The sequence below is a fragment of the Schistocerca piceifrons genome, chromosome X, assembly GCF_021461385.2.
Source record: "Schistocerca piceifrons isolate TAMUIC-IGC-003096 chromosome X, iqSchPice1.1, whole genome shotgun sequence".
Lineage (NCBI taxonomy): Eukaryota > Metazoa > Arthropoda > Insecta > Orthoptera > Acrididae > Schistocerca > Schistocerca piceifrons.
Genome location: NC_060149.1, coordinates 397,083,408 through 397,110,488, shown reverse-complemented (window position 1 = coordinate 397,110,488; position 27,081 = coordinate 397,083,408). Strand labels below are relative to the sequence as shown.

The following is a 27,081-nucleotide window of genomic DNA, read 5'->3' as shown; positions in this document are numbered from 1 at the left end:
GACATGCCTTCTTGGATTTGCACTAGAACTGCACCTATCCTTTAAAACCTAGCATCATTTCAGTATTCACATCAGAAAGTGCTTGGACTGGTGAAGATATCAGCACATTCGTAAGAACACAGAAAGAGTTTTCTTGCTCCTGGCTTCAAAAAAGTTTGGTGTCTCTCTACAGCAGTTCTTGTTGTGACTGAGCCTTGCAATTGAAATCCTTTATAAAGCATCTGTTGTAGGATCACATTCTGAGGATGAGTCTCATACCACAAATGTGTCAAAGATTAATACTTCCACAATAGCTCTAATTTTTCTGTATTGGCTTGGACTCAGTTTCTGTTTACTAGGTGACCCAATATTTTTATTTTTTTGGTTGGGAAAGACACTTCTTTTCAGATTCAGGCAGAGGCCTTTGTAATGGACACATTACAGCAGAGTTTTCATTTTGTTTAGATGTATTCTAAATGTTCTTGAGAAAACAACAATGCCATTCTAGTAGCAAAAAGATGTCATCCATTTGAGATGTCAAAGCAGTTTGTCCATCATGCTTTAAAAGCCAGCTGCAGCATTGCAGAGCCGAAACAACATAACTTTGAGCTCATAGAGGCAAACAGCTGTTACAAAAGCAGTCCACTCCCAGTAGGTAGTCTGCATATCCGTAGAGGAAAAATACTTCACTCCTCTCAGACAGCCTAAGGTCTCATCGGTTTCTGGCACTCGGTATAGAACCTTTTTGGTGTTTTGGCAGACACTTATTGATGACATTTAGGCTGGTAATAAAAGTTGTTTGCACACAAACTGAGCTATACTTAACTGACAGCATGTTCTTCAAATGATTCCTGATGTTGTGGTATGAGTAACAAACAATGAGTTGTCTAGCCAGGTTCCTGACTACTTTCTAAACACAACATTTTGATGTCTGTAAGTAGTTTTCTTCCATTTTGTCAATATAGATTCTGCATAAAATATTCTTCACACACATCTTTCATATTTTACTGATACTAATAGTTAATTATCACCACAGCTGGTAAGGTGTTACACTACTATTGATAAAGTATAATCAGTGCCTGTCCTTGTTTATGAGCAGTGTTATATCCCAATGTACAAAATTATATTCTATTCTGGATGTCACATTGTTTATCAGTACACTTCTGTACCTGTTATGTATGATTGATAGATACTGAAAAATATTAGAGATAAAATTTGCTACTCTTTGGCAAAATATTCATTGTGTTGTATGTTTATGCCAAACAGAATCTTTGAGCCAGAGTATTTGTGAGTATTTGATCTCAGCCACCTACTCTTCCACTTGAACATATCTGACAGACAGACTCTAATCTTCTGTTTTTCCAGCTTCTTTCCATTTAACCATACCCAAAAAGCAGATTTTTTTTTCGAAATAGTGGCTTTTCTGCTAATTATGATGAGCCTTTATAAGTACACTGCCTGACAAAAAACAGTGATTCACCCAGAATGCATGGTCAGATGTCACTGTTACTTCGTACACATACTCATCGGCGGTGGGTATCTAAATGATTACAACTGCAATTCTCTGTGAAAGATAGAATGGCCACTAAAGCACATTAATATTGCCTGTGTTCAGTGTTGTTAACAGGCCTGATAGAGTATATAAAAAGTATGAACAATGTTAGATGTTGAGTGATAACTGTGAAGGCCACAGAAATGCCACATCCTTGTGTGAGGCAGTACCTCACAGAGTTTGAAGGGCCTCATTGTGGATCTTCATTCAGCTGGCTAGTTGAATCATACAATATCGAGATTTGTGGGGCATTCTGATATTAAGGTGGCCCAATGACGGACTGCATGGGAACATGAGGTCAGGCATACTCATTGTCAAGGTTCGGTTGACCAAGTCTAACCACTACAAGGGAGAATTGCCATATTGTACACCAAGCACATCATAACCACTTCATGTCTGTGCCTGCCAGCTCTGGACATGTAATGGGCTCTCTACAACATTCTATGTCATACCAAACCATTTCTTTATGAGTATCAGCAGCTTTACTGGAGAATTACCATCCCATGCATAACCTGCTGTTAACACAATAACACAAGTGGCTGTGTTTGGAGTGGTCCTGTGACTGAAAAGCACAGTTCTGCGCTAACCTTGATAACAAATGTCGGCGAGTATGGTGGCGACCTTAGGAGAGGTCCCATACTTCCAGTGTTTTGGAGAGGCACAGCAGTGTTGCTCCTGGTATCATGGTGTGGGGAGCCATTGGACATGACTTCAGATTTTGGCTGGTAGTAAATGAAAGAAATTTGTTGGCACAGTGTTATATCATGGATATCCTATGACCTCATGTGTTATCTGTCATGTGGTAGTATCATGGTGCCATTTCTCAACTCATAATTCTCATCTATAAGTGGCACTTGCCTCTATGAAGTGCCCACAAGATGCTTAGGTATTCCGGTGGCCATCAAGATCCCCAAATTTGTCTGTGTTAGAACAAGTGTGGCAACAGTTCCGACATCAACTTGTGGTATCAAGGATCAGTTGCAACAGTTGTGGACCAATTTGCTACAGGAGAGGGTACAACAGCTTTATGACACCCTTCCCAACTGTATCAGTACATACATCTAGGTCAGAGAGAGTGAAGTGTGGTACTGATAAGTGGGTCCATACTCCCAAGGTCTTTTAATTGGTGAAATAACATCATATATCATCTCAACCTGTGAAGTTTCAATTTTTTTCCTCTTCCCCATGTGGGCGCTTAACATTTTTTGGCAGGCAATGTATTTAAGCAGCATTACATTACAGTTAATGAATCTTGTTAATACCATAAGTAGGCTAAGTGTTTTAATAACAAGCTGTAACTAGCTCTAGGATCAGTTTAAAATACTGTCCTCTCTACTACTGTACTCATTAACTTGTTCATAACCCCTTAAGTTTGTCCTTCATCATGGTATCAATGGAACATGAGTTAGTAATACACTAAAGAAACATCTCTGACAGTGTTTAGTGTATATCGTTATTGGACATTAATCTGGGCTGCCAGTGCAAGCACTTTTTTCAACTTTTTCTCTACCTGAAGCTTGAAAGGCTCTAAACATTCATCGGAATGACGTAGGGTCACTTCAGTTACAAACATTATATGCCCAATGTCACTGTGAGAGCATAATTAAAAAGAGAATATACTTAATTCTGTTGATAAATTGGAGTATGGTAACTACTGCCTTACATGTGATGATGATTTAGAACTGTAGAAAAATAAAGGAAAATGACATTTCTTCCTAGTTGTGTGTACCTTAGCAGAAGTGCTAACAAATGACTGTTTTAGAGATGATGGTGTATTACAAGTATTTTGAAGAGGTTCAAAACAGTGTTATATTGTTGTTCTTTGGGCATACATGTGAGAAATTTTGCAATTCTCACATTTACCACTTCTAGGAAAGCAAGTCAACATATTGAATTGCAATTTTGTTTGAACATTTTCCACAATAAGTATAAAGTATTCATTTTATAACATCAAAACTACTTTTACTTGCTGCATAATAATACTTATTTATGTTCCAGATGCATTTCACATTTTATTTTCAAGGCATCTTCAGTTAATTTATTATTTCTTCATCTGTCTTACAGAATGTGATGGGAGGAAATGCAGATTTTTGAAAGAGAGATGAATAACTAATAAATCCACTGAAGAAGCCTTTAAAATTAAAGAAGGAGCATGCCCGGAATGTAAATAAACATTATATTGCAGCAATAAAAAGGCATTTTGAACTTATAAAAGTATGTTGAATTATATCTCAGTAATATCTTGTAGCACTATACTCTGGTATAACGTCCCACAGAGAGAGAAAAAATCCTGTTCAGAAAATAGTTATTTAAATAATTATTTGCATTCTCTGTACATCATCTCTCATTGTGAGGTGGATTGAGTCAGTTTCTGTAATACACTTTTTCAATGAAAAATGTGACAACTTCCATGATGACAACTTATATGATTTCCTAGGTTACTGTTTTTTCTTATATTCATGTGCATACATCAATTTGTAATTAACTATGTTCAATGTCTCTTACCCTCTTTTAAAGAAACACACGCACTTTACTACTACACATTGACAAATTCTTCTACAGTGTAGAAGAATTTCTCCAGCTGATGTGATTTCAGTATGTGGTTAGAATTTATTATATTACTATGGTTAGAGTTTTATACCTGAACACTGCACTGATTTCTGTGGCACAGTTAGGTTGAATGACAGTGTAAATAATTTTTCCCTCTATTATTATATTTATGAATGTTACCGTAGTTTTCAAGCTGTGATTAAGCCATCAACTGTACACTGTCTGATGGAGAAAATAAATGAGGGTTACGAAATGGCAGGAGTGTTTTTAGATCTTTCCAAAGCGTTTGACAGAGTCCATCATGGCGCTCTTTTAAGTAAACTTGCTTATTATGGTGTCAGTGGGAAACTGTTGCTTTTAATAGAATCTTACCAATAAAGATAGACAACAATGCACAGAAGTTGTGTATGATAATGGAGAGGTAATTGAAAAAAGAAGATCAAAGATAAGGAATATAAATTTTGGTGTGCCGCAAGGCTCTATCTTGGGCCCCTTCTTGTTTATTTGCTACGTGAATGATTTCCCAAAAGTATTAGACACCAGTCATTATATTACTATGTATGCTGATGACACCTCTGGGGTTTGCTGGGCACGTAGTAATGATGACCTAAATTCAGTGGTACAGAATTTTGTTGAAAAAGCCCAAACACATTTTGAAAAAGAAAACCTGAGGGTCAATATTGACAAAACTAATTTAATTTATTTTAAGACAAGAAGTTCAAATAAAAATACTGTTGTAAATGAGGACATTCAGGAAAATACCTGTTCAGAATGTAAATTTCTGGGGATATATATAGATGACAGACTTTCGTGGAATCAGCAAATAGATCATGTCTGTGGTAAAATAACATCTAGTCTGTATTTACTAAGGAGATTAGTTCAATATTTAGATATTGAAGCAATAAAAATAGCGTATTTTGGGTTGGTGTATCCCCATCTATCTTATGGAATTGTATTGTGGGGTGGGTGTAGCCAATACAATATAAAAAGGGTATTTGTATTGCAGAAAAGAGTAATAAGAACTATGGCAAAAGTAAGACCCAGAACTTCATGTAAAAACCTGTTTATTAAGTTTAATATTATGACTATCTATGCAGTATATATGTTTCAATCAATATTATTAGTGAAAAAAGACAAAAAAGTGACTAACAGGAATATGGAAATCCATGATTACAATACAAGACAAAAATCAGACTTTCATATGGTGAGCAGACGATTGAATCTAACAACAAATACCCCATTCATTAAGGGAGCAATATTTTATAATTCTCTGGCAAACAACCTGAAACAGCTTTCTGGTAGAATTTTTAAAAATGAGTTAAAAAAATGGCTTATATTGAAGTGCCCATACAGTATGGTGGTGACATGATTTGACCTCAGGAATGCTATGTTAAATATACTTAAATGATATTTTACTTAGTAGCATTTAATCTATTTATATTGTGTATCAATAATCTAAATGTAATTATTATAACATTGCCCATGCATGTTAAATACATGTTTCGAGCTGTAAGATAAATAAACTTTGGCTACATACCATTCTTGTTGACCATTCAGATTTCTTTGCAGAATTCTTCTCCATGTAGTTCCTCTGAAATCATTACCTATAAATTAATGCATAATAATACACTAAAGAATTAAAGTAAAAATCAAGATTAATTTCTACATCTACATCTACATTTACATGATTACTCTGCAATTCACATTTAAGTGCTTGGCAGAGGGTTCATCGAACCACAATCATACTATCTCCCTACCATTCCACTCCTGAACAGCGCGTGGGAAAAACGGACACCTAAACCTTTCTGTTCAAGCTCTGATTTCTCTTATTTTATTTTGATGATCATTCCTACCTATGTAGGTTGGGCTCAACAAAATGTTTTTGCATTAGGGAGAGAAAGTTGGTGACTGAAATTTCGTAAATAGATCTCGCCGCGACGAAAAATGTCTTTGCTTTAATGACTTCCATCCAAACACGCGTATCATATCTACCACACTCTCTCCCCTGTTACGTGATAATACAAAACGAGCTGCCCTTTATTGCACCCTTTCGATGTCCTCGGTCAATCCCACCTGGTAAGGATCCCACACCGCGCAGCAATATTCTAACAGAGGACGAATGAGTGTAGTGTAAGCTGTCTCTTTAGTGGACTTGTTGCATCTTCTAAGTGTCCTGCCAATGAAACGCAACCTTTGGCTCGCCTTCCCCACAATATTATCTATGTGGTCTTTCCAACTGAAGTTGTTTGTAATTTCTACACCCAGGTACTTAGTTGAGTTGACAGCCTTGAGAATTGTACTATTTATCGAGTAATCGAATTCCAACGGATTTCTTTTGGAACTCATGTGGATAACCTCACACTTATCGTTATTTAGCGTCAACTGCCACCTGCCACACCATGCAGCAATCTTTTCTAAATCGCTTTGCAACTGATACTGGTCTTCGGATGACCTTACTAGATGGTAAATTACAGCATCATCTGCGAACAACCTAAGAGAACTGCTCAGATTGTCACCCAGGTCATTTATATAGATCAGGTACAGCAGAGGTCCCAGGATGATTCCCTGGGGAACACCTGATATCACTTCAGTTTTATTTGATGATTTACCGTCTATTACTATGAACAGCGACCTTCCTGACAGGAAATCACAAATCCAGTCGCACAACTGAGACGATACCCCATAGGCCCGCAGCTTGATTAGAAGTCGCTTGTGAGGAACGGTGTCAAAAGCTTTACTCTACATCATATCACAGCGAAGACACAGTCAGTGGAAAAGTGTTCAACAAATACATTTTAAGTGTGCAGAAATTGATCTCCAAGGTCTTCAGTACAGATTTTCACAGAGTCAATCCATCACAAATTCACAGATAATACTTGGAAAAATTAAAGTTTATGTCAGTAGAGTACTTTACTCAAAGTGAAAACTTTAATGAAAATTATTCATCAAATATTGACTAATTCACTAAGAAAAATAGTTCAGTTGTGGCAAGTAATCTTACATATAGTGTACAATAACAGCAAACATGTTTTTAAAATAAAACAATTCACTTGTGAAACTTGAAAGACATTTCTGTTGTATGGCTCTATACAAATTCATCCAAAGAAGAGGAAGAAATTTTTTCAGTGTGACTGCATTATGATGTACTTGCTGACCTAGCACTTCTTTGTCAGTTTTTACTGCAGATTGTGACATGTGTTATATAGATCACATACACATTTGTGTTCTGCAGGAATTGCTAATCTTGGCATCCATTTTGGAGTCTGCTCTGGAATTTCTGTTTCTAATTGTGGTCAGTTCACCATAGCACACAGGATAAATCTTTCATCTCCATAGGCATTTCTGTTGAATGGCTATATACCCATTGATCAAAGGCCAGCAAGGAGGTTTTTTGGCATGGGTGCATTATACTGCACATGCTGGTTGAATGTTGGGGTATTGTTTATGACCAGAATTATTTTTCATCCAAGAATCAGTCACTGAACTGTAGAATTTTTGTGAAAGGGCTATCCAGTAGTTGAAGAATATGGTGTCAGATGGGAAGGATATTAGCACTATATGATCGTCATGCCATTAGTTTATCCCTTAATTTTGTATATGGGAAGCATGATTCTTGAGGACAATTAGTACTGGATAATCCTGTTAACTCGCTACATGGCTTATAAAGTATGTCTAGAACATTAGAAACTCAGTGACCCATCCAATTGGTTAGCACTGGTATTCCACACAGAGGGAGAGGGGATTGTTAAAATGCTGCTTAAAATATTTATTTGGAGATAGCAGCAAAGATGGGAAACTAATTACACTAGCATTAACACTGAAAACAGCTGTTACTAAGATTCCTCACTTAGTCTCTCTGCCGAAGTGGCATATCCCACTTACCTGATGTCCTTCATGGTTTTACTGGGTTGCTCTACAATTGTGATGATGTTCTTTCTGTGATGTCATCTGAAGATATACTTTTGTGAGATAAGACGAGTTAGTGAAACATGCACCAATATCTTACCTATTAAAGCTTGTCATACTTATCAAGTTGGATGGATCTAGGATCCATATGGATATGAAAGATTGTTTTTTATAATATGTTTCAACCATTTCTTTGAATCTTTCTGATCTCATGCCATTTTGTGGCATAATAATATTTAAATTTATAGGCAAGAGATTTTGATTTTATTGTTCTAAGACTGAAAAGTATTCCTAAAAACTGTTTTAAATAATTTGTGAATTGCTTGTTTTGCTCATCATGCAGCAGTTAGATGTATCGTATTCACTGTGTAATTTAGTGACAACTGCCACTTTTATTCTTAGCAGTTTTTAAATTTCTTAATTTCCCAATGCAGTCTCATGAAATTTCCATTCAATGTGTCTGCTGCTTTGCTCAGTGACAGTGCTCAAAGCATTACACTTCCTGTGGCTGTATCTAGGTCACTTTTTGTTGCATTGCCTTAGACAATATGCACCTGTATGTTTGCATGTCTCCTAAACAAGTAAATTATTTATTTGCTACTGCACCATGCAGAAGTGAACTGTGGGGAGAATTGTTATAGTGTTACAGTGTGTTCCCACACTCATATAACAACAAGCTGCAGTGCACATCATGATAACAAAGAGTCTACAGAAATATTTAGGGACTTCAGAAAGTAAGTTACACATGGTACCATATGCTAAGACAATTCCACAACAATAGTGGCACATTGGCAGAAGAGTACATATTCCTGGTTTCCTGGAGACACAATTCTGCTGCGGTATGGATAACATGTCCATCACAATATGTGATAGAAATGATGTGGCAACTGGAAATGTGCTCCAAAGTTTATGAACACAAGACAGTATGATTTGTCTGTGCAAAATGTCTAAATTACAGACAGATTCACCATAAAGTTCTAATAATGTCTAGATCAAATGCAATCTCATGTCCAGCTGTAGTGAAATTCAACTAACAAATTGATGAAGGATGTGCATATGTGGGTGATGCTGATCAGGTAGTCCTGATCTTGCACCACGTGATTTCCATCTTTTCGGCAAGCAGAAACAGCATCTGAGGGAGGAGATTTTCCAACAATGGTGACATTTATATAGCTGTTCTTGAATAACTCTGTCATTAAGGAGCAGATTTCCGTCATTGAAGAAACGAATAATTGGCTGAACATTGTGACTGTTGTTAGAGAGACTCAATTGCTGTGTTGAAACACAGCGTCATGTGTCTGTGTTACTTTGAGGTCTGGTGCAACATCCAATAAAAGTTACTTGACATACCATAATAATGTGTGACTTATTTTCTGACATCTCCTCAATAATACATCACATTGTAGCATTTTTATTATTACAAAAACACTCCCAGCACACAATTTCACTCTACACTGCTCACCTGTAACAGTTGTGGTGCTACAGGATTCTCTGCAAAATAAAATATCTAACTCCAATATCACAATTTGTAACATTGCTGTATAGGAATTGGACACACAGTCATAGCAGAGTGGGAACTGGGGAGGTTGGTGACAATGACAATCACATGAGTCTATCTTGTTGCAAAAGTGCTACTCTCAGCAGCCTTTATTTGGAGCAGTGTCTCTAAGGTAAGGAGCAGACATATTCAATGGAAATTTCTTGAGGCTGTATTGAGGGTTTAACAAATTAAAAGTGCTTGAAAAGGAACTGAAATATATCACTAAATTTTCATATAAAAGTATTGTCTTGAATTAACAGCTATCTGCAAAATTTCACATCCCTAACAATGAAACTGAGTATGTGGAAAGATTGCAAAACTGTTTATTTTGATCAACTGCTTGTCCTTCTGTACTTTACTATTGAATGTTTTAAGCAACGTAATGTAGTCTGTATCTTAATTATAGTGTGGGTTGCTGCACAAATTTTTAACAGACCATGTACAAGTGACACACATGCACTCTCTATGGAGATTGTGGGGAACCCACACTTGCAATGCCTCACCATGTTTCAACAGAATTAGAGGGTTTATGACACTATGGATGTAAAAAAATGTAAATGGAAGGAGCATAGTTATATTATGTAGATTTCAGTAATGTATACATTATGTTGTATTATGGGAACAATGTTTACACATAATTTTTGGAACAAAGAAAAAACAATGCACTCAAACAGCCATATTCCAAGTGAAGATAGTGAAAAGAACTTTCTTTTTGCTGCTGTAAATTGTGTTAAAATTTGCAATTCTTTTCTTGTTTTACATTTACATACGTCACAAAACATGAAATACAATAACTGTGATATAATGAGTACATGGGAAGAAATAATTTTAAGTTATTGAATTCAATCATTAAATCAAAGGATAGTAAAATAAAAACTAGTATGAAAGTATAAAAGTAGTTCTCATTAATATTGTTGATTGGATACAGTTATTCTTTATTCAAGCAATGGTGTAAAATCATACTACATGAGACTATCAATATTTGCATGCCATAACATCAGCATGAGAAAAAAAAAAGTAGAAATAAAGAACAAAAGAAATATAAGAGTATCTGCATTAAATATGCTCTGTATTTCAGATGGACCCGTTGTTACTGCTGAAAAGGAGATAACAGCTGTTATTAACAAGCCTATCACTTTGCGATGCCAAGTTGAATCCCTTGTACCATTTAGCATCAAATGGATCAAGGATGGACAGCTAATCAAAAAGACGGAGAAATATGAGTATGTGTCAATGTTCAAGCCAATTAACTGTCTGAAAGGTATTTTAGAATGACTATAACAATTTGTTGACATGTTTTTTATTGTTTTTATTATTGCTGGGCGTTATAATTTGCACAATCAATGCAGAAGATAGGAATCAGTTTGCTTTAGAACTATTTCAATTTTTTAAGAACTGTAATATGACTTGTGTAAATTATTATGGTTGTGCTGCAGGTGTTATGCTTCACAATTCACAAATTAAACAGTATTAAACATCAGTCACACTTTTGTTAGAAGTAGTATGTGTTTAAGTGGTCAGACCATCATCATCATCGTCATCATCATCAAGTTTATTTTCTTGCTTTTTATAACTCACAAATATGTAGCCAGTGATATGTCAAAGGTATAAGATGGAAAAATCCTGTGTGCGGTTGAATTTGAACTCCACTGACAAAATTTTGGTGACCGTTCTGGTGTATTGTCAGAGTATTTTTGGTATAAGTGTCCTGTGTTCTCCAGTGGCTCATTACAGAGTTATTGTTCTTCGTTTGATTTCTTTCTCCCATTTATATTTGTGTTGGTAATGAAGGGAAAATATCTGTGCAACAGAGTGTGTGTTAGTGCTTGAAGTTGAAAACCTACTTAAACCCCTTCCCTCTCCCAAACTTTCATTCTGTTTACTGATGAAAAGTTGGCCAATATACATCTCAGATATGCATTCACTGAAAGCAATGCAAGCACAGCACAATGGCACAATGCTGAGTTGTTGTTGCAGTGATGGCAATCACATCATTTTTACATACATACACATCCTTCAATGTTATAATAGAAGATACTGGACATGTGAGGTATGCCAGAACAGCTGATCTGGAAGAGAATGTGTTACACTCAATTTGTGACAATTTTGCCACCAGAAGTGAGAACATCGCATGAGCTCTAGACTCAAGTCAAACAACTGGTTTGCGAATTCTTCAACAATAGCACTTGTAAGATCCACAGAAGGTACAGTTGTTACAACCTGCTGAATGGAGTTTGAAAAGCGATTGCTAAAGTAATGTGCTGAAAACTACAACTTTCCTGCTTTCAAATTGTTTGCAGATGAGGCCATATGGCTTGGAGCACCATGTTCAACAGTATACTTAGCTATACATGGGGTGACAAAAATCCACACATATGCGGTTGTCAGTCCTATTGACACAAGTTCAATGTGAATGTATGGGTGGTATTGTTGATTATTTGGTGACTGTACTTTATGTACTTCATAATAGTCTGCCACCAGTAGATGAGTGATCAGCGCAACAGAATGTCAGTCCTAAGGGCCTGGGTTCGATTCCCAGCTGGATCGGAGATTTTCTCCGATCAGGGTCTGGGTGTTGTGTTGTCCTATTCATCATCATTTCATCCCCATGGATGCGCAAGTTGCCGAAGTGGCGTCAAATTGAAAGACTTGCACCCGGCGAACAGTCTACCTGATGGGAGGCCCTAGTCACATGACTTCCTGACAAACTGATTGGAGTCACATACAAGATATTCTTTCAGCCTGTCATCCCACAGTTGCTAGAAGATGTGCTGCAAATAGTTTGTCAGATTGTGCAGTTTCAGTATGACTGGACAACAGTACATTCTGCACTTGATATTAGGAACCACCCTGACATGCAGTTTGTACAACAGTAGACTAGTTGAGGTGGCCCTGTTCCCTGTCAGCTTTCTCACCACACAGAGCACAATGGATTTCTTCTTCTGGGAGTATGTGACGAACCCAGTTTATGCAACTTCTGGTGATACTCAAGAAGCCATAGATTTTAGGACTGTTGCAGTTGTGGATATAGTATGACAAACTCTTTGGATTCTTAAACATGTTAGACAGTTGATGGTGCATCATTGTTCAAACTACCATGATCATGCTGGTTGCTATTTAGAACAATATCTGTAAGGAAACAGTTCTGCATTTGTTACATATGTACTGTATACTGACAGAACAGATTACACATACTGAGAAAAAATTTGTGTGTGTCGTGTAAGGGTTTTTGTGTTACTCTTTGTTTTTTTATGTACAGCTTGGTGATTGTAAATTTCAAGTCACTACATATTTTCGTAGATCAAAGATAATTATGGTAGCAAATCAAATAAATCGTATGTACTTTGTTAGTCTGTAAGGAGCTACTGCAGAACATGAGTTCCTTATACCAAAACTCTCTGAAAATATTCCTGAACAACATTTGAAACTTTGGTGGTGGAGTTAGGATTCACCCTGTACACAAGGACTGACATTTCTGGAGAGTAACACCTCATTAGCAGCACAGTGCTTTAAATTTCAGAAAAATAAATAAATGTAGCTTTCTTTTCATTTACAAATCGGTTACTGTATGGATTCAATGAAGATACAGTGTTTACTGGCTTTTTAGAGACTTCATAAGGGCTTTCAATCTTTTAATTCATTCTGTGCTATACTATGTGATCAAAAGTATCTGGATACCCCCCAAAAACATATGTTTCCCATATTAACTGCATTGTCCTGCCATCTGCTGCCAGGTACTACATATCAGTGACCTCAGTATTCATTAGACATCACAGAATGGTGTGCTGCAGAGCTCACGGACTTTGAACATAGTCAGATGATTGGGTGTCACTTGTGTCATACATCTGTATGTGAGATTTACACACTCTTAAACATCCCTAGGTCCAGTGTTTCCATTGCGATAGTGAAGTGGGTACATGAAGGGACACGTACAGCACAAAAGCATACAGGCCGACCTCGTCTGTTGACTGACAGAAACTGCTGACAGTTGAAGAGGGTTGTAATGTATAATAGGCAGATATCTATCCAGACCATCACACAGGAATTCCAAACTGCATCAGGATTCACTATAAGTACTATGGCAGGTAGGCAGGAGGTGAGAAAACTTTGATTTCATGGTCGAGCAGCTGCTCATAAATCACGCATCATGCCAGTAAATGCCAAACGCCTCCTTGCTTGGCGTAAGAAGTGTAAACATTGGATGACTGAACAGTGGAAAAATGTTGCGTGGAGTGACAAATCATGGTACACAATGTGGTGATCCAATGGCAGGGTGTGGGTATGGCAAATGCCCGGTGAACGTCATCTGCCAACAGTACAATCATATAGAACACATTTGGGATGTTTTGGAATGCCGACTTCATGCCAGGCTTCACCGACCAACATCGATACCTCTCCTCAGTGCAGCACTCCTTGAAGAATGGGCTGCCATTCCCCAAAAAACCTTCTAGCATGACTGAATGTATGCTTGTGAGAGCGGAAGCTGTTATCAAGGATAAAGGGGGGCCAACACCATACTGAATTCCAGCATTACCGATGGAGGGCACCACAAACTTATAAGTAATTTTCAGGCAGGTATCGGGATACTTTTGATCGCATAGTGTAGTACACAAATTTGATACTTATGACAGAAGAGTTAACTGGAAGGAGTGGTTACATTCCTATCCCGGGCCAGTATGAGAACATTTTTTCCACAAGCAACTTATCATTTGGTGTGCACCCCTCCACTTTTTCCTCATACACTTTCACCCGTGTGATTTTTCACTGCTAACTGGGATACACTCTGTATGCAAGCCTTGCGTTTGGGTTGCCCCTTGCACTGCTACTAATTTCAATACACCCTGCATAGAAATCTTACAGATGTGGCACATTTGGCTCCCCTCTCAGCTTGATGACCCAAGTGGCAGCTTGTGTTGCTTGTGCCTTAAACCAGCCCTGGTCCTATCTACCAAACAAAAACAGCTCATAGACATAGCATGAGAAAACAGCTCATTTGGATAAGATATCATATATACACTTCTTTTAATTCTGTTTGTTAAGGATCTTCCTAAGAACCTGTCATCATCTGTAATTATGATATTAACTGATAATGGAAACCTAGTTAACTTCTCCTAACATTTCTCTGCACGACATGAGTGTTGACCTAGCCAACAACAGTAAAGGGCAATGAGCCTGACCCTTGTGTGACAGGAATAAAACAGCTCATATGAGCATCATACCATCAAAGAACCATTCAACATATCTAGAATCAAGAGTTATTGAAAATAAAGCTATTTAATGTGTCAGTGAAATAAATTCCTTGGCCGCTCTGTAACTAATGCTCTACAGTGGAATACACACAGCAATATAAAGCTGAGCAGTTTGAGTAGCCCTTGATATGCATTTGATGACTCAGGCAGACATGTGATCTGATTACCATTAAAACAGTCTACCTTGTTCTTGTCAACTCAGTAACTTCACATAGCCTTCATTTTTAGGCCTCAGAATGTAGGCGACTATTGGTATAAAAAATATGTATCCAATGACTGTGATGTGATTATGATGTGATTAACACTGCATACAGTTACAAAGCCAATTCATTAAAGAAAATCCTCTCTTATGCATTCATGTTTCTGAGATAGTTTCATTTGTAAGTAAGAATATACAGTGGCTTGAACAATATAATAATGTGCATGCTCACCGTAGTCTTAATAGTGGTATGTTCATCTCACAACTCAGTAAATGCCATAACAGTGTGAGAAATGTATGCAGCATGTAATAATAGCCATATCTGGTAAAAGCAAAATAAGAACTCATTTAGCTGAGTTCACAGTATCCTGGTTGAGCATTTTTCCATCCAGTTGATGAATTTTTTCAGACAAAATTATTCTCAATATCTCTTTAACACAGAGTACTGCACTGCCATTTTTTGTCATATGGAACTTAGGTATGACTCTCAATTTTAAATTCTCAATAACATTCTGCTGCATTCTGGATTCACATATTACATAAAAAAATTGATAAGTGGAGTGGAAAAACATAAATTTTGTCATAATTTTTTGTCTCTATTGTTATGGTCAGTTAAGAAAAATTAAGAAAAAGTTACAAGAAGCCATGATTTTATAATTATAAAAAGACAGCTCTTTGGTAAGTGGATGAAAATGTGATCAACACAAGCATAGTGGTGTGAAAGTTCCAAAAATCAGTGGCCTCATGAAGTCAATCCACATAAAAAACAATAGATAATTGGTTGCAGGAACACACATTCACTCTCATTGCTGCTTTTGCTTCTCACATTTATCCCACCACCTTTGTTCATCGACATATTTTCCATACAATCTCAAGTGGCAGAATTACAAAGGAGTACATCATTAATTACATATACTGTAATGGGCTGCAATGAATCTTTGAACATATCTATGAGGATTAGGAGTTTCTAAATTTGTGTGCTGGGTAAATCTCAACAAAATCAGTACACTCTTGTACAATCCAGGGTAGCTTTCCATTACTTATTTTTATTAATTTCCATGTCATTTTGGTTATAGTCTGTTGGACTTACTCAGTATCTACTACACCCACACAAGTTGTTTTGTGATCTCCAGGTTTGTATATGAACTTATTGGCCTCACAGCACTTCATTGTACACTATTGGCCATTAAAATTGCTACACCACAAAGATGACGTGCTACAGATGCGAAAGTTAACCAACAGGAAGGAGATGCTGTGATATGCAAATGATTAGCTTTTTCAGAGAATTCACACAAGGTTGGCGACACCTACAATGTGCTGACATGAGGAAAGTTTCCAACCAATTTCTCATACACATACAGTATTTGACCGGTGTTGCCTGGTGAAACCTAGTTGTGATGCCTCGTGTAAGGAGAAATGCATACCATCACATTTCCGACTTTGATAAAGGTCGGATTGTAGCCTATCGCAATTGCGGTTTATCGTACCACGACACTGCTGCTCATGTTGGTCAAGATCCAATGACTGTTAGCAGAATATGGAATCGGTGGGTTCAGGAGGGTAATACGGATTGCCGTGCTGGATTCCAATGGCCTTGTATCACTAGCAGTCGAGATGACAGGCATCTTATCTGCATGGCTGTAACAGATCGTGCAGCCACGTCTTGATCCCTGAGTCAACAGATGGGGCCATTTGCAGGACAACAAACATCTGCATGAACAGTTCGGAGACGTTTGCAGCAGCATGGACTATCAGCTCGGAGACCATGGCTGCGGTTACCCTTGATGCAGACAGGAGCACCTGCAATGATGTACTCAACGACAAACCTGGGTGCATGAATGGCAAAACGTCATTTTTTTGGATGAATCCAGGCTCTGTTTACAGCATCATGATGGTCGCATCCGTGTTTGGCAACATCGCGGTGAACGCACATTGGAAGCATGTATTCGTCATTGCCATACTGGCGCATCACCCAGTATAATGGTATGGGGTGCCATTGATTACACGTCTCAGTCACCTCTTGTTTGCACTGACAGCACTTTAAACAGTGAATGTTACATTTCAGATGTGTTACAACGCGTGGCTCTACCCTTCATTCAATCCCTGCGAAACCCTACATTTCAGCAGGATAATGCACGACTGCATGTTGCAGGTCCTGTACAGGCCTTTCTGGGTACAGAAAATGTTTGACTGCTGCCCTAGCCAGCACATTCTCCAGATCTCTCACCAATTGAAAACGTCTGGTTGATGGTGGCTCATAACAATACGCCAGTCACTACTCTTGATGAACTGTGGTATCGTGTTGAAGCTGCATGGGCAGCTGTAACTGTACACGCCATCCAAGCTCTGTTTGACTCAGTGCCCAGGCGTATCGAGGCCGTTATTATGGCCAGAGGTGGTTGTTCTGGGTATTGATTTCTCAGGATCTATGCACCCAAACTGAGTGAAAATGTAATCACATGTCAGTTCTAGTATAATATATTTGTCCAATGAATACCCGCTTATGACCTGCATTTCTTCTTGGCGTAGCAATTTTAATGGCCAGTAGTGTATATAATGTGAGATAGTATTCAGTTCACTCACATTAGTCAGCTACTTTCTCGATTAAAACTTTTTGAGTTGCAAATGAGAATACATTTATGTACAATACATTCACATATGTTATACTATGCCAAAATTTTCATCCATATGTTATAATGGGACAAAAACATGTGCAACTGATGTTATTGATTTAATGTAATCTGGTGGTACTATGAGGTACTGTCTATTGCATCCTTTGTATACACTGTTGTCCATGAGTATTTATGTGATAGTTTTCTTTCAGAAGTGATGTATGTCTCTCTCCACCTGAAGCAATGGTGACAACAAGACATATACCTATTTTAGTGGCCAGCATGTGCAGTGCACTACTATAAGTAATCTTGCAGCATGCAAAGTTTTTGTTTTTGAATCAACAGCTTCTGTATCAATTTCTTTGCTTCAGGCACAAACCAAAATAAAAATTCTGATTTACTGTACAGTAATTTTATTGCACAGAATTACTAGTACTCTTTACAAATGAAGAACACAGTTTAAATATGTTTTTAAATTTATCAAAAATTTATAAGTATTACCTAATAATTGAGGGACTGAGAAAAGTGGTTCAGTTGTTAAGGTACTATAAGGTTCAAATATGCATCCTGCAGTCCAGATCTAGGTTTCTCATGGGTCCCATAAATCATTTTAGACAAATCCTATGATAGTTGTGTGAAAAATGCCTTGAATGTTTTTCTACACATACCTAGTCCAGGCAGAGTTGAACTCCATCTGTAATGGTCTCATAACCAGTGGACTATGTAACTTTAACCTCACACCCCATATATCATGGGATATTTAATGAACTGTTAAATGTGTAGTAAATGTTTAGATGCTGATGCCCCCTCTACTCATTCTCAGCCTTATTAACAACCATCCTTTCAGTGAGGTGAGACAGAGCCCTTCTTCAGCATTTCTATTTTTGTACAGCACAGTCTGCCACTCTCTACTTGTAATATGAAAATTAAAAAAATAGCATCACTCTTCCTCTAAAAGTTGTTATCTTTTGAATACACTTCTTTTTTATGTAATACATTACTTACATCTTGTTGTGTACGTTTTACTCACATGGTATTCTACATGTCCTTGAACACAGAGAGTTTTTTCTCGCTAGAGAAGATAACATCCAGCTGAACTTTTATATGCAGCAATTTACAAATCCAACAGATGGGAAGCAAACATTAAATTTCAGTGTGCATTGGAAATAATGAAACTGCTATACTTGCTAGAGTGACATGTGAAAATATGACAAGCAGCAAAGGCTCATGAATGGAATCTTCCAGTTTCTTTGTCAACTAAGAAAAACTGCATAGTAAGGGAAAATCAGAAATGTAACAAAATGAAACAGAAGTCACTTAAGGCCTGATATTGTAGATTTTTCAACCCATATCTTCTGCATAATCCTCAATGTTTTTGAAAATTCCAGTTTCTGTTCTTTTCTGTAATTTTTTTCAAATTTAATGAAAGATGCAGGTAGTTGCAGAAGCTTGAGATTGTGTACTTCTTTTTGTGATGTTGCCTTCTCCAATGAGCATCTGCTACCTGTAATCCAGCTTGTACAAAATGGAAGGTACATAATTCTTATGTAATCAATATTGTCTGTTGTGGAGGCAGTGGTCTGCAGAGAAATATGAAATATTCTGTGTCCTTTTTTAATGGAAAGTCTTTGGTATACTTATGCACTGTCACTTAGTAAGAAAAACACTTGGTTATGGAATATCAGGCCAGGTATGTGGCTGGATTGACAGTAATCACTGAAAGAGCCAAAAGTGTCATTGGGCATACTGCAAGAAAATGTTAGAGGACAATTACTATTCACTGTACATACAAACTGTGTGATAAATGACAACAGTAGATATCTAATAAGTGATGCAGTTGTGTACATGGATGTCACATTGTAGCAAAACTGCTTTATAAATAGTTCCTAGTGTAAGAACTTGAAGCTGATTCTAAACATAAGAAAGTGTGCATGTAAATAGGTGAAAGTATCCAATATGTGCATGTAAATAGGTGAAAGTATCCAATATGCCTTAATTGCTCCAACCTGAGGAGTCAGAACAGCCATTAAATATCTATGCGGAGGTACCAGGAGTGATTTAAGGTGGAATAGACATCAAAATTCACTTGGGGGAGGAGGGACTAAAACCACGTTGAGAGTATTAAATAAGACTAACTGATACAAAAAGTGGTATCCTACAAAAAGATTCATTTGACCTGTTATAGGGTACTGTTTATCAATATGGCACATTAAGTTCAGGCAGTGGAACAGTTAAAATGTAGCAAAAATATGATGCAGTTTGTCATCAGTTTGTTTAGTCAGTACAAAAATATATTACAGGAAAATCTTGTATCACATAAAATTTATTTCTTAAATTCTGAGAGCATAATTTCCAAGTTGACTGGAGAAATATATTATTACTTCTTCCTTCTCTCTCTCTCTCTCTCTCTCTCTCTCTCTCTCTCTCTCTCTATATATATATATATATATATATATATATATATATATATATATATATAATTGGATGTGGATATGGAGGGGCATGTGGTCAGCACATCATTCTCCCATCCTTTGCCAGATTTTGGGGCTGGAACTTTCTCCCACTTTGTGCTTACATTGATCTGTTTGTGTACCTTCTGCAAATGAAATAGGAAGGAGTCAAAAGATAATCATACACTTCATAGTGTCCTCCATACACTGTTGTGGCTTTCAGAGAACTGAAGTAGCTGTGGAACATAATTTTTAAGGCTGCTGTAAAATAATAATGTATATTAATGTTTTATTGGAATTGGACATTATTTATAAAAAATATTATAATTTTTTATGTTCTAGATCCATAATAACAATAATTCTTAATGTCATTTTGCATATATCTTTGTATATATGGTATTGCACTTGCATAAAATATGGAAATTTTCAAAACCATTTAACAGATAAAGAACCTTGCTAGATTCTAGAGAATATTTTTGGGCATTGCATTCTTCCAATTTATATTTTTACAGGCAAAGTGGGGTATCAGTTCTGCATATTGATAGTGTTACCATCCAGTCACAAGGAGATTACAAATGCTTTGCAATTAATACTGCTGGACGAGCCTCACAAATTACAACTCTGAAAGTAACTGGTAAGTTTGTATTAATAATGCATGCATTATCATGTAACTTGTTTTCTGTATCGCAGGCTGATGTCCTTGATCTAATTATTTTGCACTAGGACCTCCACCACAGGTGACAACTCTGGATTCAGTTATCTCTCCACTACACACAGACACTATACTAAATTGTGTGATTCAGAGTGAGCTACCTTATAACTGGAGCTGGGTGCGTGGAGATGAAGGTACTGATAATTTTTTAGAAGGTAAGATTATTTACTTATAAGCATGCATTGCTTTTGCTGTTTGTTTTATAAAATGGGTTGTGTGCAATAATAAGTAAAAATAATTCGTGCCACAGTATCAGTTGTAAACTGTACTTTCAACAAATTTTGGCAATAGTGTTCCCATTCAGACAATCATTTCTCCTAACTTTATTCCATATCTGATTTATAAATTGTATGTCTTTTAAGTAATGGAAACTCAAGGCTACAATATCAGAATTTTAAGGAAAAGATAGATTAATACTTACCTTAAAGACTGCATGTTAATTTGCAGACAGGGACAGTTAAAAGACACTTACACATTAGCTTTTGGCCAGTCTTCATCAGAAAAAGAAAGAAACACACACACATTAATTCACACAAGCAAGCACACCTCACTCACATCACCATTTCTGGCAGCTCGGATAAGAATGCAGCTGTCATGTGGAAGGGAATCAGCAATCTGAAGGGGGCAGGGAAGGGGAAGGATAGCAGTGTACAGATGGGGGGACAGAGGAACACTGTTTAGCATAGTGCACAGGACTGGACTGTCAACAGACACAGCATCAGGAGGCTGTGGGGCAGGGAGAGGGGGAGGGGGAATGATAAAGGAGAGGTGAGGGGAAAGATGGGCAGGTGAGTTGGCACACAGAGAGGATTGGAGGTGAGAATAGGGAGGAGGTGATAGGACAGAGGGGGTAGAAATGATGGGTGGAGGGTATGGGGACAGTATGTTATCGTAGGTTTGGGCCAGGATAATTTTGGGAGCAGAGAATGTGTTGTAAGGATAACTCCCATCTGCACAGCTCAGAAAAGCTGGTAGTGGAGGGGAGAATCCTGCTTCACTACCCAAGCCATCTGGATGCCCCCCTTCACCCTCTTTTGCTTACATTGATGTGTATCTTTTAAGAATTTTCTAAAGCTGATCAGTCTAGTGCATAATATATTTTGTAGTAAATTGATAGTTCTTACCTATAGTTGCTATTTACAGAATTTTTGGAGCATTATTTGGTTGTGAAAATTGTTTTCCCTTAATAGAAGTGTAGGTTGTTACTAACAAAGTATTAAAAAATTAACAGTAATAATGTAAATATAGCTCTTATAAAGTAGTATGATGTGGCATAATATTTTGTTCCATACATATTATAACTGTATAACAGTAATGAAAATTCCTGGATGCAGATAATGTAAAATAAGGGAAAGACAACCACTCACCTATACCAGACTGATGCATAGAGCTCAAAATACACTTGAGAAAACAGCATTCACTCTATCTTTCAAGAACTAGCTCTTTTTTTATAGCAAAAGTACACTAATTCATGCACACACACAAACACACACACACACACACACACACACACACACACACACACACACACACACGTGTGTATGTGTGGAACACAGGTAACTGCTTTCGAGTATCAGCAGTGACCATGGGAGTGTGCATTTGGGTGTCTGGTTTTGTGTGTTACTGTGTTTTCTTCTGCTATAAAACGAGCTAGTGCTCATATTATAACTGTGATATATTGTCAGCATTTATTGTACATCTTCACAATTTTTTTAAAGTTTGTTATTGAGTATAACCTCAACAAAACAAAAGTTGAGACACAAAGTTTCAAGCAGTTCCAGGGAAGCAGTTAATTTTATTCCACATTATTCTTTTCTTGTAATGTAAAATCACTTTCTGTCTAATAGGTTACTGCTTATTCTATGTTGGAACATTTACTGTTGTGCTATAGAAGCTCCATTATGGCGAGTTTATAGTTAACATGTGGTTTCCCATGTCAGTATTTGTAATGACATGAGAGTAATATTAAACTTCCCTCATATTGCAAGCATGGTATTTTTCTAAAACCTGTAGTAACAGTACACATTAATACAGCTTTGTGTCATGAATCTTCTCAAGCATAAACTTATAACTGATTTCTTTAGTCAAGCACCAGACCTGCCTGCATATGTGATCAAAAACTTAAGGGAATCCTTCACCTTCATAGTACATATGTTCTTCAGTCATATTTTCAGTAATGTAGGAGATTTCAATCATTCAACAATTAGTTGGGGTAGTTAAGCAAGTGGTGGGTGTAACAAGACATCCTGAAAAACAGTACTAAATGCCTTCTCTGAAAACTGCTTAGAATGGTGAGTCAGGAGCCCAGTCTTGGTGGACAGCAACATGAGGTGGTTTACCAACAATGACAATGAGAAAATAAAACAAAAAGAATGATTCTCATGTTAAGTGCATTAAGTAAATTCAACAGTAGTGTCATATATCAAAGAGGGACTTGAATTATTTATATCCAAGCATGAATTTATAAAAGAAATGTTGCTCAAGTTTAGAAGAATAGTTGACCAAGTACTGGGTAGATATGTACCAACTAAAACAGTTGATTGGAGGAACTTTATTTGGTATCCAGTGTCTTTAAAGAAACTTCTAAGGAAACAAAAGCAACTGCACGATAAGTTTGAAATGAAGCTTACAGCCAAAGATCAACATTTGCTAAATTAAACATATTTGGTTTATGAAGCACAATATGTGAAGACTTTAACAAATGGCAGAATTTTATCAAAAGCGCTTTCACAAAACCCCCATCAATTTTGATCATGTGTAATGATACCAAAATTAGTGCCCATGCACTTATGGGTGCCACAGAAAAAAAAATTGATGGTGGCAAAGTAAAAACAGAAATGCTGATCCCTGCTTTCAGAAGTGCCTTTACAAAGAAAAATCCAGGAGAACTTCCCCAGTTTAAACCTCACACCACTCTCTAGACGAGTGATAGTGTTAACAGATTTGAGAAACAGTAGAAATTATTAAAATTGATTAAAGTTCCCATGCCCAATGGAATCTGTATCAAATTCCATACAGAATTTGTGGCTGACATAACCCTTTTTATAACTACAATATGCTTTAGGTCTCTCAAACAAAGAAATGTGTCCTGTAGTTGAAAGAAAGCTCATCACACATGTCTACAGGAAGAGGAGCAGATGTGATCCACAAAATTAATGTCCAATATCATTGATATCAGTTGTAGGATCTTAGAAATGCTGTATCCTTCTACTTGTACGTGTGAGCATGAGTGTGCCTAGTGTAGTGCTGTCATGAGTGTACTAAAACCAGCCACCAAATGTATGAGCACACAGGCCAGCCACTAGAGGCTGTGTGCACTCCGTGTGCATACCGGGTGGAGTCATTCCAGTTGTCTAAAGGGTCCTCCCGGATGCCATGAAGTGCACAGGGTGCAGCCAACTGCAGGTGGTTGCTCATGTTGCTACCAAAGATGTGTGTGTCACTTACGATCAGAAGAGATTCTCTCTGGTTTCGAGCGGCTAACAGAAGTGGTAAATGCTGTCAGTCTTGCTGACCATTTGCAGCATAGTCGACAGGACCAACTGCAGACCTCTGGTACAGAGCCAAGTGGAGGGTCTGAATCAGAGGCTCAGATGGTTCTGTGATCGTGTAGGCTGCAGATTCCTCGACTTCCGCCAAAGGGTGGTTGGATTTCGGGTTCCGCTGAATTGGTCAGGTGTCCACTATACGCTGGAGGTGGCTACATGAGTAGCAGGGGCTGTGTGGCGTGGACTGGGCGGTTTTATAGGTTAGAGGGTCTCGGGAAAACACAAGATGGGCTTCAGTCACAAAGGGTGCGGGCTGAACACAGGAAGAACATAGATATAGGAACCATTGGTATAGCAGTTGTAAATTGTCACAGCTGTGTTGGGAAAGTACCAGAGCTCCAAACGCTAATAGAAAGCAGTGATGCTCAAATCATTATAGGCACAGAAAGCTTGCCATGAAATTGAAGTAGATACTTCCTGTGAGTTAGTATGGGCAGAGGTCATTGTTGGCAACCCCAATAAAATAGTAATTTGATCCTTTTACCGACCTCCCAGTTCAAATGATACAGTTGCTGAAAGGTTCAAAGAAAACTTGAGTTTGATTTCAAACACGTACCAGACTCATACAATAATAGTTGGTGGTGACTGTAATTTACCCTTGATATGTTGGCGAAAATACACGTTTAATTCCAGAGGTATGCATAAAATATCATCCGAAATTATGCTAAATGCATTCTCTGAAAATTATTTTGAGCAGTTAGTTCATGAGCCCACACGAATAGTAAACGGTTGTGAAAACACACTTGACCCCTTAGCAACAAATAATCCTCAATTAATAACTAGCATCAAAACCGATATAGGGATTAGTGAACACAGGGTTGTTGTAGCGAGATTGAATATTGTAATCCCCAAATCCTTGAAAAATAAGGAAAAAGTATACTTATTCAAAAAAGCAGATAAAAAATCACTTGGCGCCTTCCTGAGAGACAATCTCCACTCATTCCAAATTAATAATATAAGTGTAGACCAGATGTGGCTTCAATTCAAAGAAATAGTAATGGCAGCAATTGAGAAGTTTATACCAAATAAACTAACAAACGATGGAGCTGATCCTCCTTGTTACTCAAAATGAATTAGAACGCTGTTGCAGAAACAATGAAACAAACATGCCAAATTTAAACAGATGCAAAATCCCCAAGATTGGTGATCCTTTACAGAAGCTCAAAACTTAGCGTGGACTTCAATGCGAGATGCCGATAACAGTTTCCACAATGAAACTTTGTCTCGAAACCTGGTAGAAAATCCAGAGAGATTCTGGTCATATGTAAAGTATGTTAGCGGCAAGAAACAATCAATGCCTTCTGTGCATGATAACAATGGAGATACTATCAAAGACAGTGCTGCCAAAAACAGATTTACTAAACACAGGATTCTGAAATGCCTTCACAAAAGAAGACGAAGTAAATATTCCAGAATTCAAATCGAGAACAGCTGCCAACATGAGTAACGTAGAAGTAAATATCCTTGGAGTAGTGAAGCAACTTAATCACTTAATAAAAGCAAGTCTTCTGGTCCAGACTGTATACCAATTAGGTTCCTTTCAGAGTATGCTGATGCATTAGCTCCATACTTAACAATCATATACAACCGTTCGCTCGACAAAAGATCCGTACCCAAAGACTGGAAAGTTGCACAGGTCACACCAATATTCAAGAAAGGTAGTAGGACCGAGTGGGGTGGCGCAGTGGTTAGACACTGGACTCGCATTCGGGAGGACGACAGTTCAATCCCGCGTCCGGCCATCCTGATTTCCCTAAATCACTCCAGGCAAATGCCGGGATGGTTCCTCTGAAAGGGCACGGCCGACTTCCTTCCCAATCCTTCCCTAATCCGATGAGACTGATGACCACGCTGTCTGGTCTCCTTCCCCAAACCAACCAACCAAAGGTAGTAGGAGTAATCCACTAAATTACAGGCCCATATCATTAACGTTGATATGCAGCAGGATTTTAGAGTATATACTGTGTTTGAACATTATGAATTACCTTGAACGAAATGGTCTATTGACACACAGTCGCCATTGGTTTAGAAAACATCATTCCAGCGAAACACAACTAGCTCTTTATTCACATGAAGTGCTGAGTGCTATTGACAAGGGATTTCAGATCAATTCCGTATTCCTGGATTTCCGGAACGCTTTTGACACTGTACCACACAAGTGGCTCATAGTAAAATTGCGTGCTTATGGAATATCATCTCAGTTATGTGACTGGATCTGTGATTTCCTGTCAGAGAGGTCACAGTTCGTAGTAATTGATGGAAAGTCATCGAGTAAAACAGAAGTGATTTCACGCGTTCCCCACGGTAGTGTTATAGGCCCTTTGCTGTTCCTTATCTATATAAACGATTCGGCAGACAATCTGAGCAGCCGTCTTTGGATGTTTTCAGATGATGCTGTCATTTATCGACTAATAGAGTCATCATAAGGTCAAAACAAACTGCGAAACGATTTATAAAAAATATCTGAATGGTGCGAAAAGTGGCAGTTGACCCTAAATAACGAAAAGTGTGAGGTCATTCACATGAGTGCTAAAAGGAACTCATTAAACTTCGGCTACACGATAAATCAGTGTAATCTAAAAGCCGAAAATCAACTAAATACCTAGGTATTACAATTGTGATTTTTTTGCTTTTCGAAATTTTGGTTAAAATGGACGAAATGATTTTACGTGCAGTGTAGGAAGGAAATAGGATTTAACTGACCACGAAGTTATTTCTTTTATTTAATTGTTGAGAAGCATACTTATCTTTACTAGATGGAATTAGTTACATAAATATTGATAT

The 27,081-nt window shown here is 37.5% G+C and overlaps 1 protein-coding gene across 1 annotated transcript in view; it reads left to right on the top strand.

The window, feature by feature from the left end:
* Nucleotides 1–27,081, top strand: part of LOC124723147 (hemicentin-1-like) — a 754,903-nt gene that overhangs the window by 189,954 nt on the left and 537,868 nt on the right. The window contains exons 8-10 of the mRNA XM_047248337.1: nt 10,606–10,750; nt 20,550–20,671; nt 20,761–20,904. Of these exons, the coding sequence (XP_047104293.1) occupies nt 10,606–10,750; nt 20,550–20,671; nt 20,761–20,904 (411 nt within the window). The remainder of the gene's footprint in view (nt 1–10,605; nt 10,751–20,549; nt 20,672–20,760; nt 20,905–27,081) is intronic.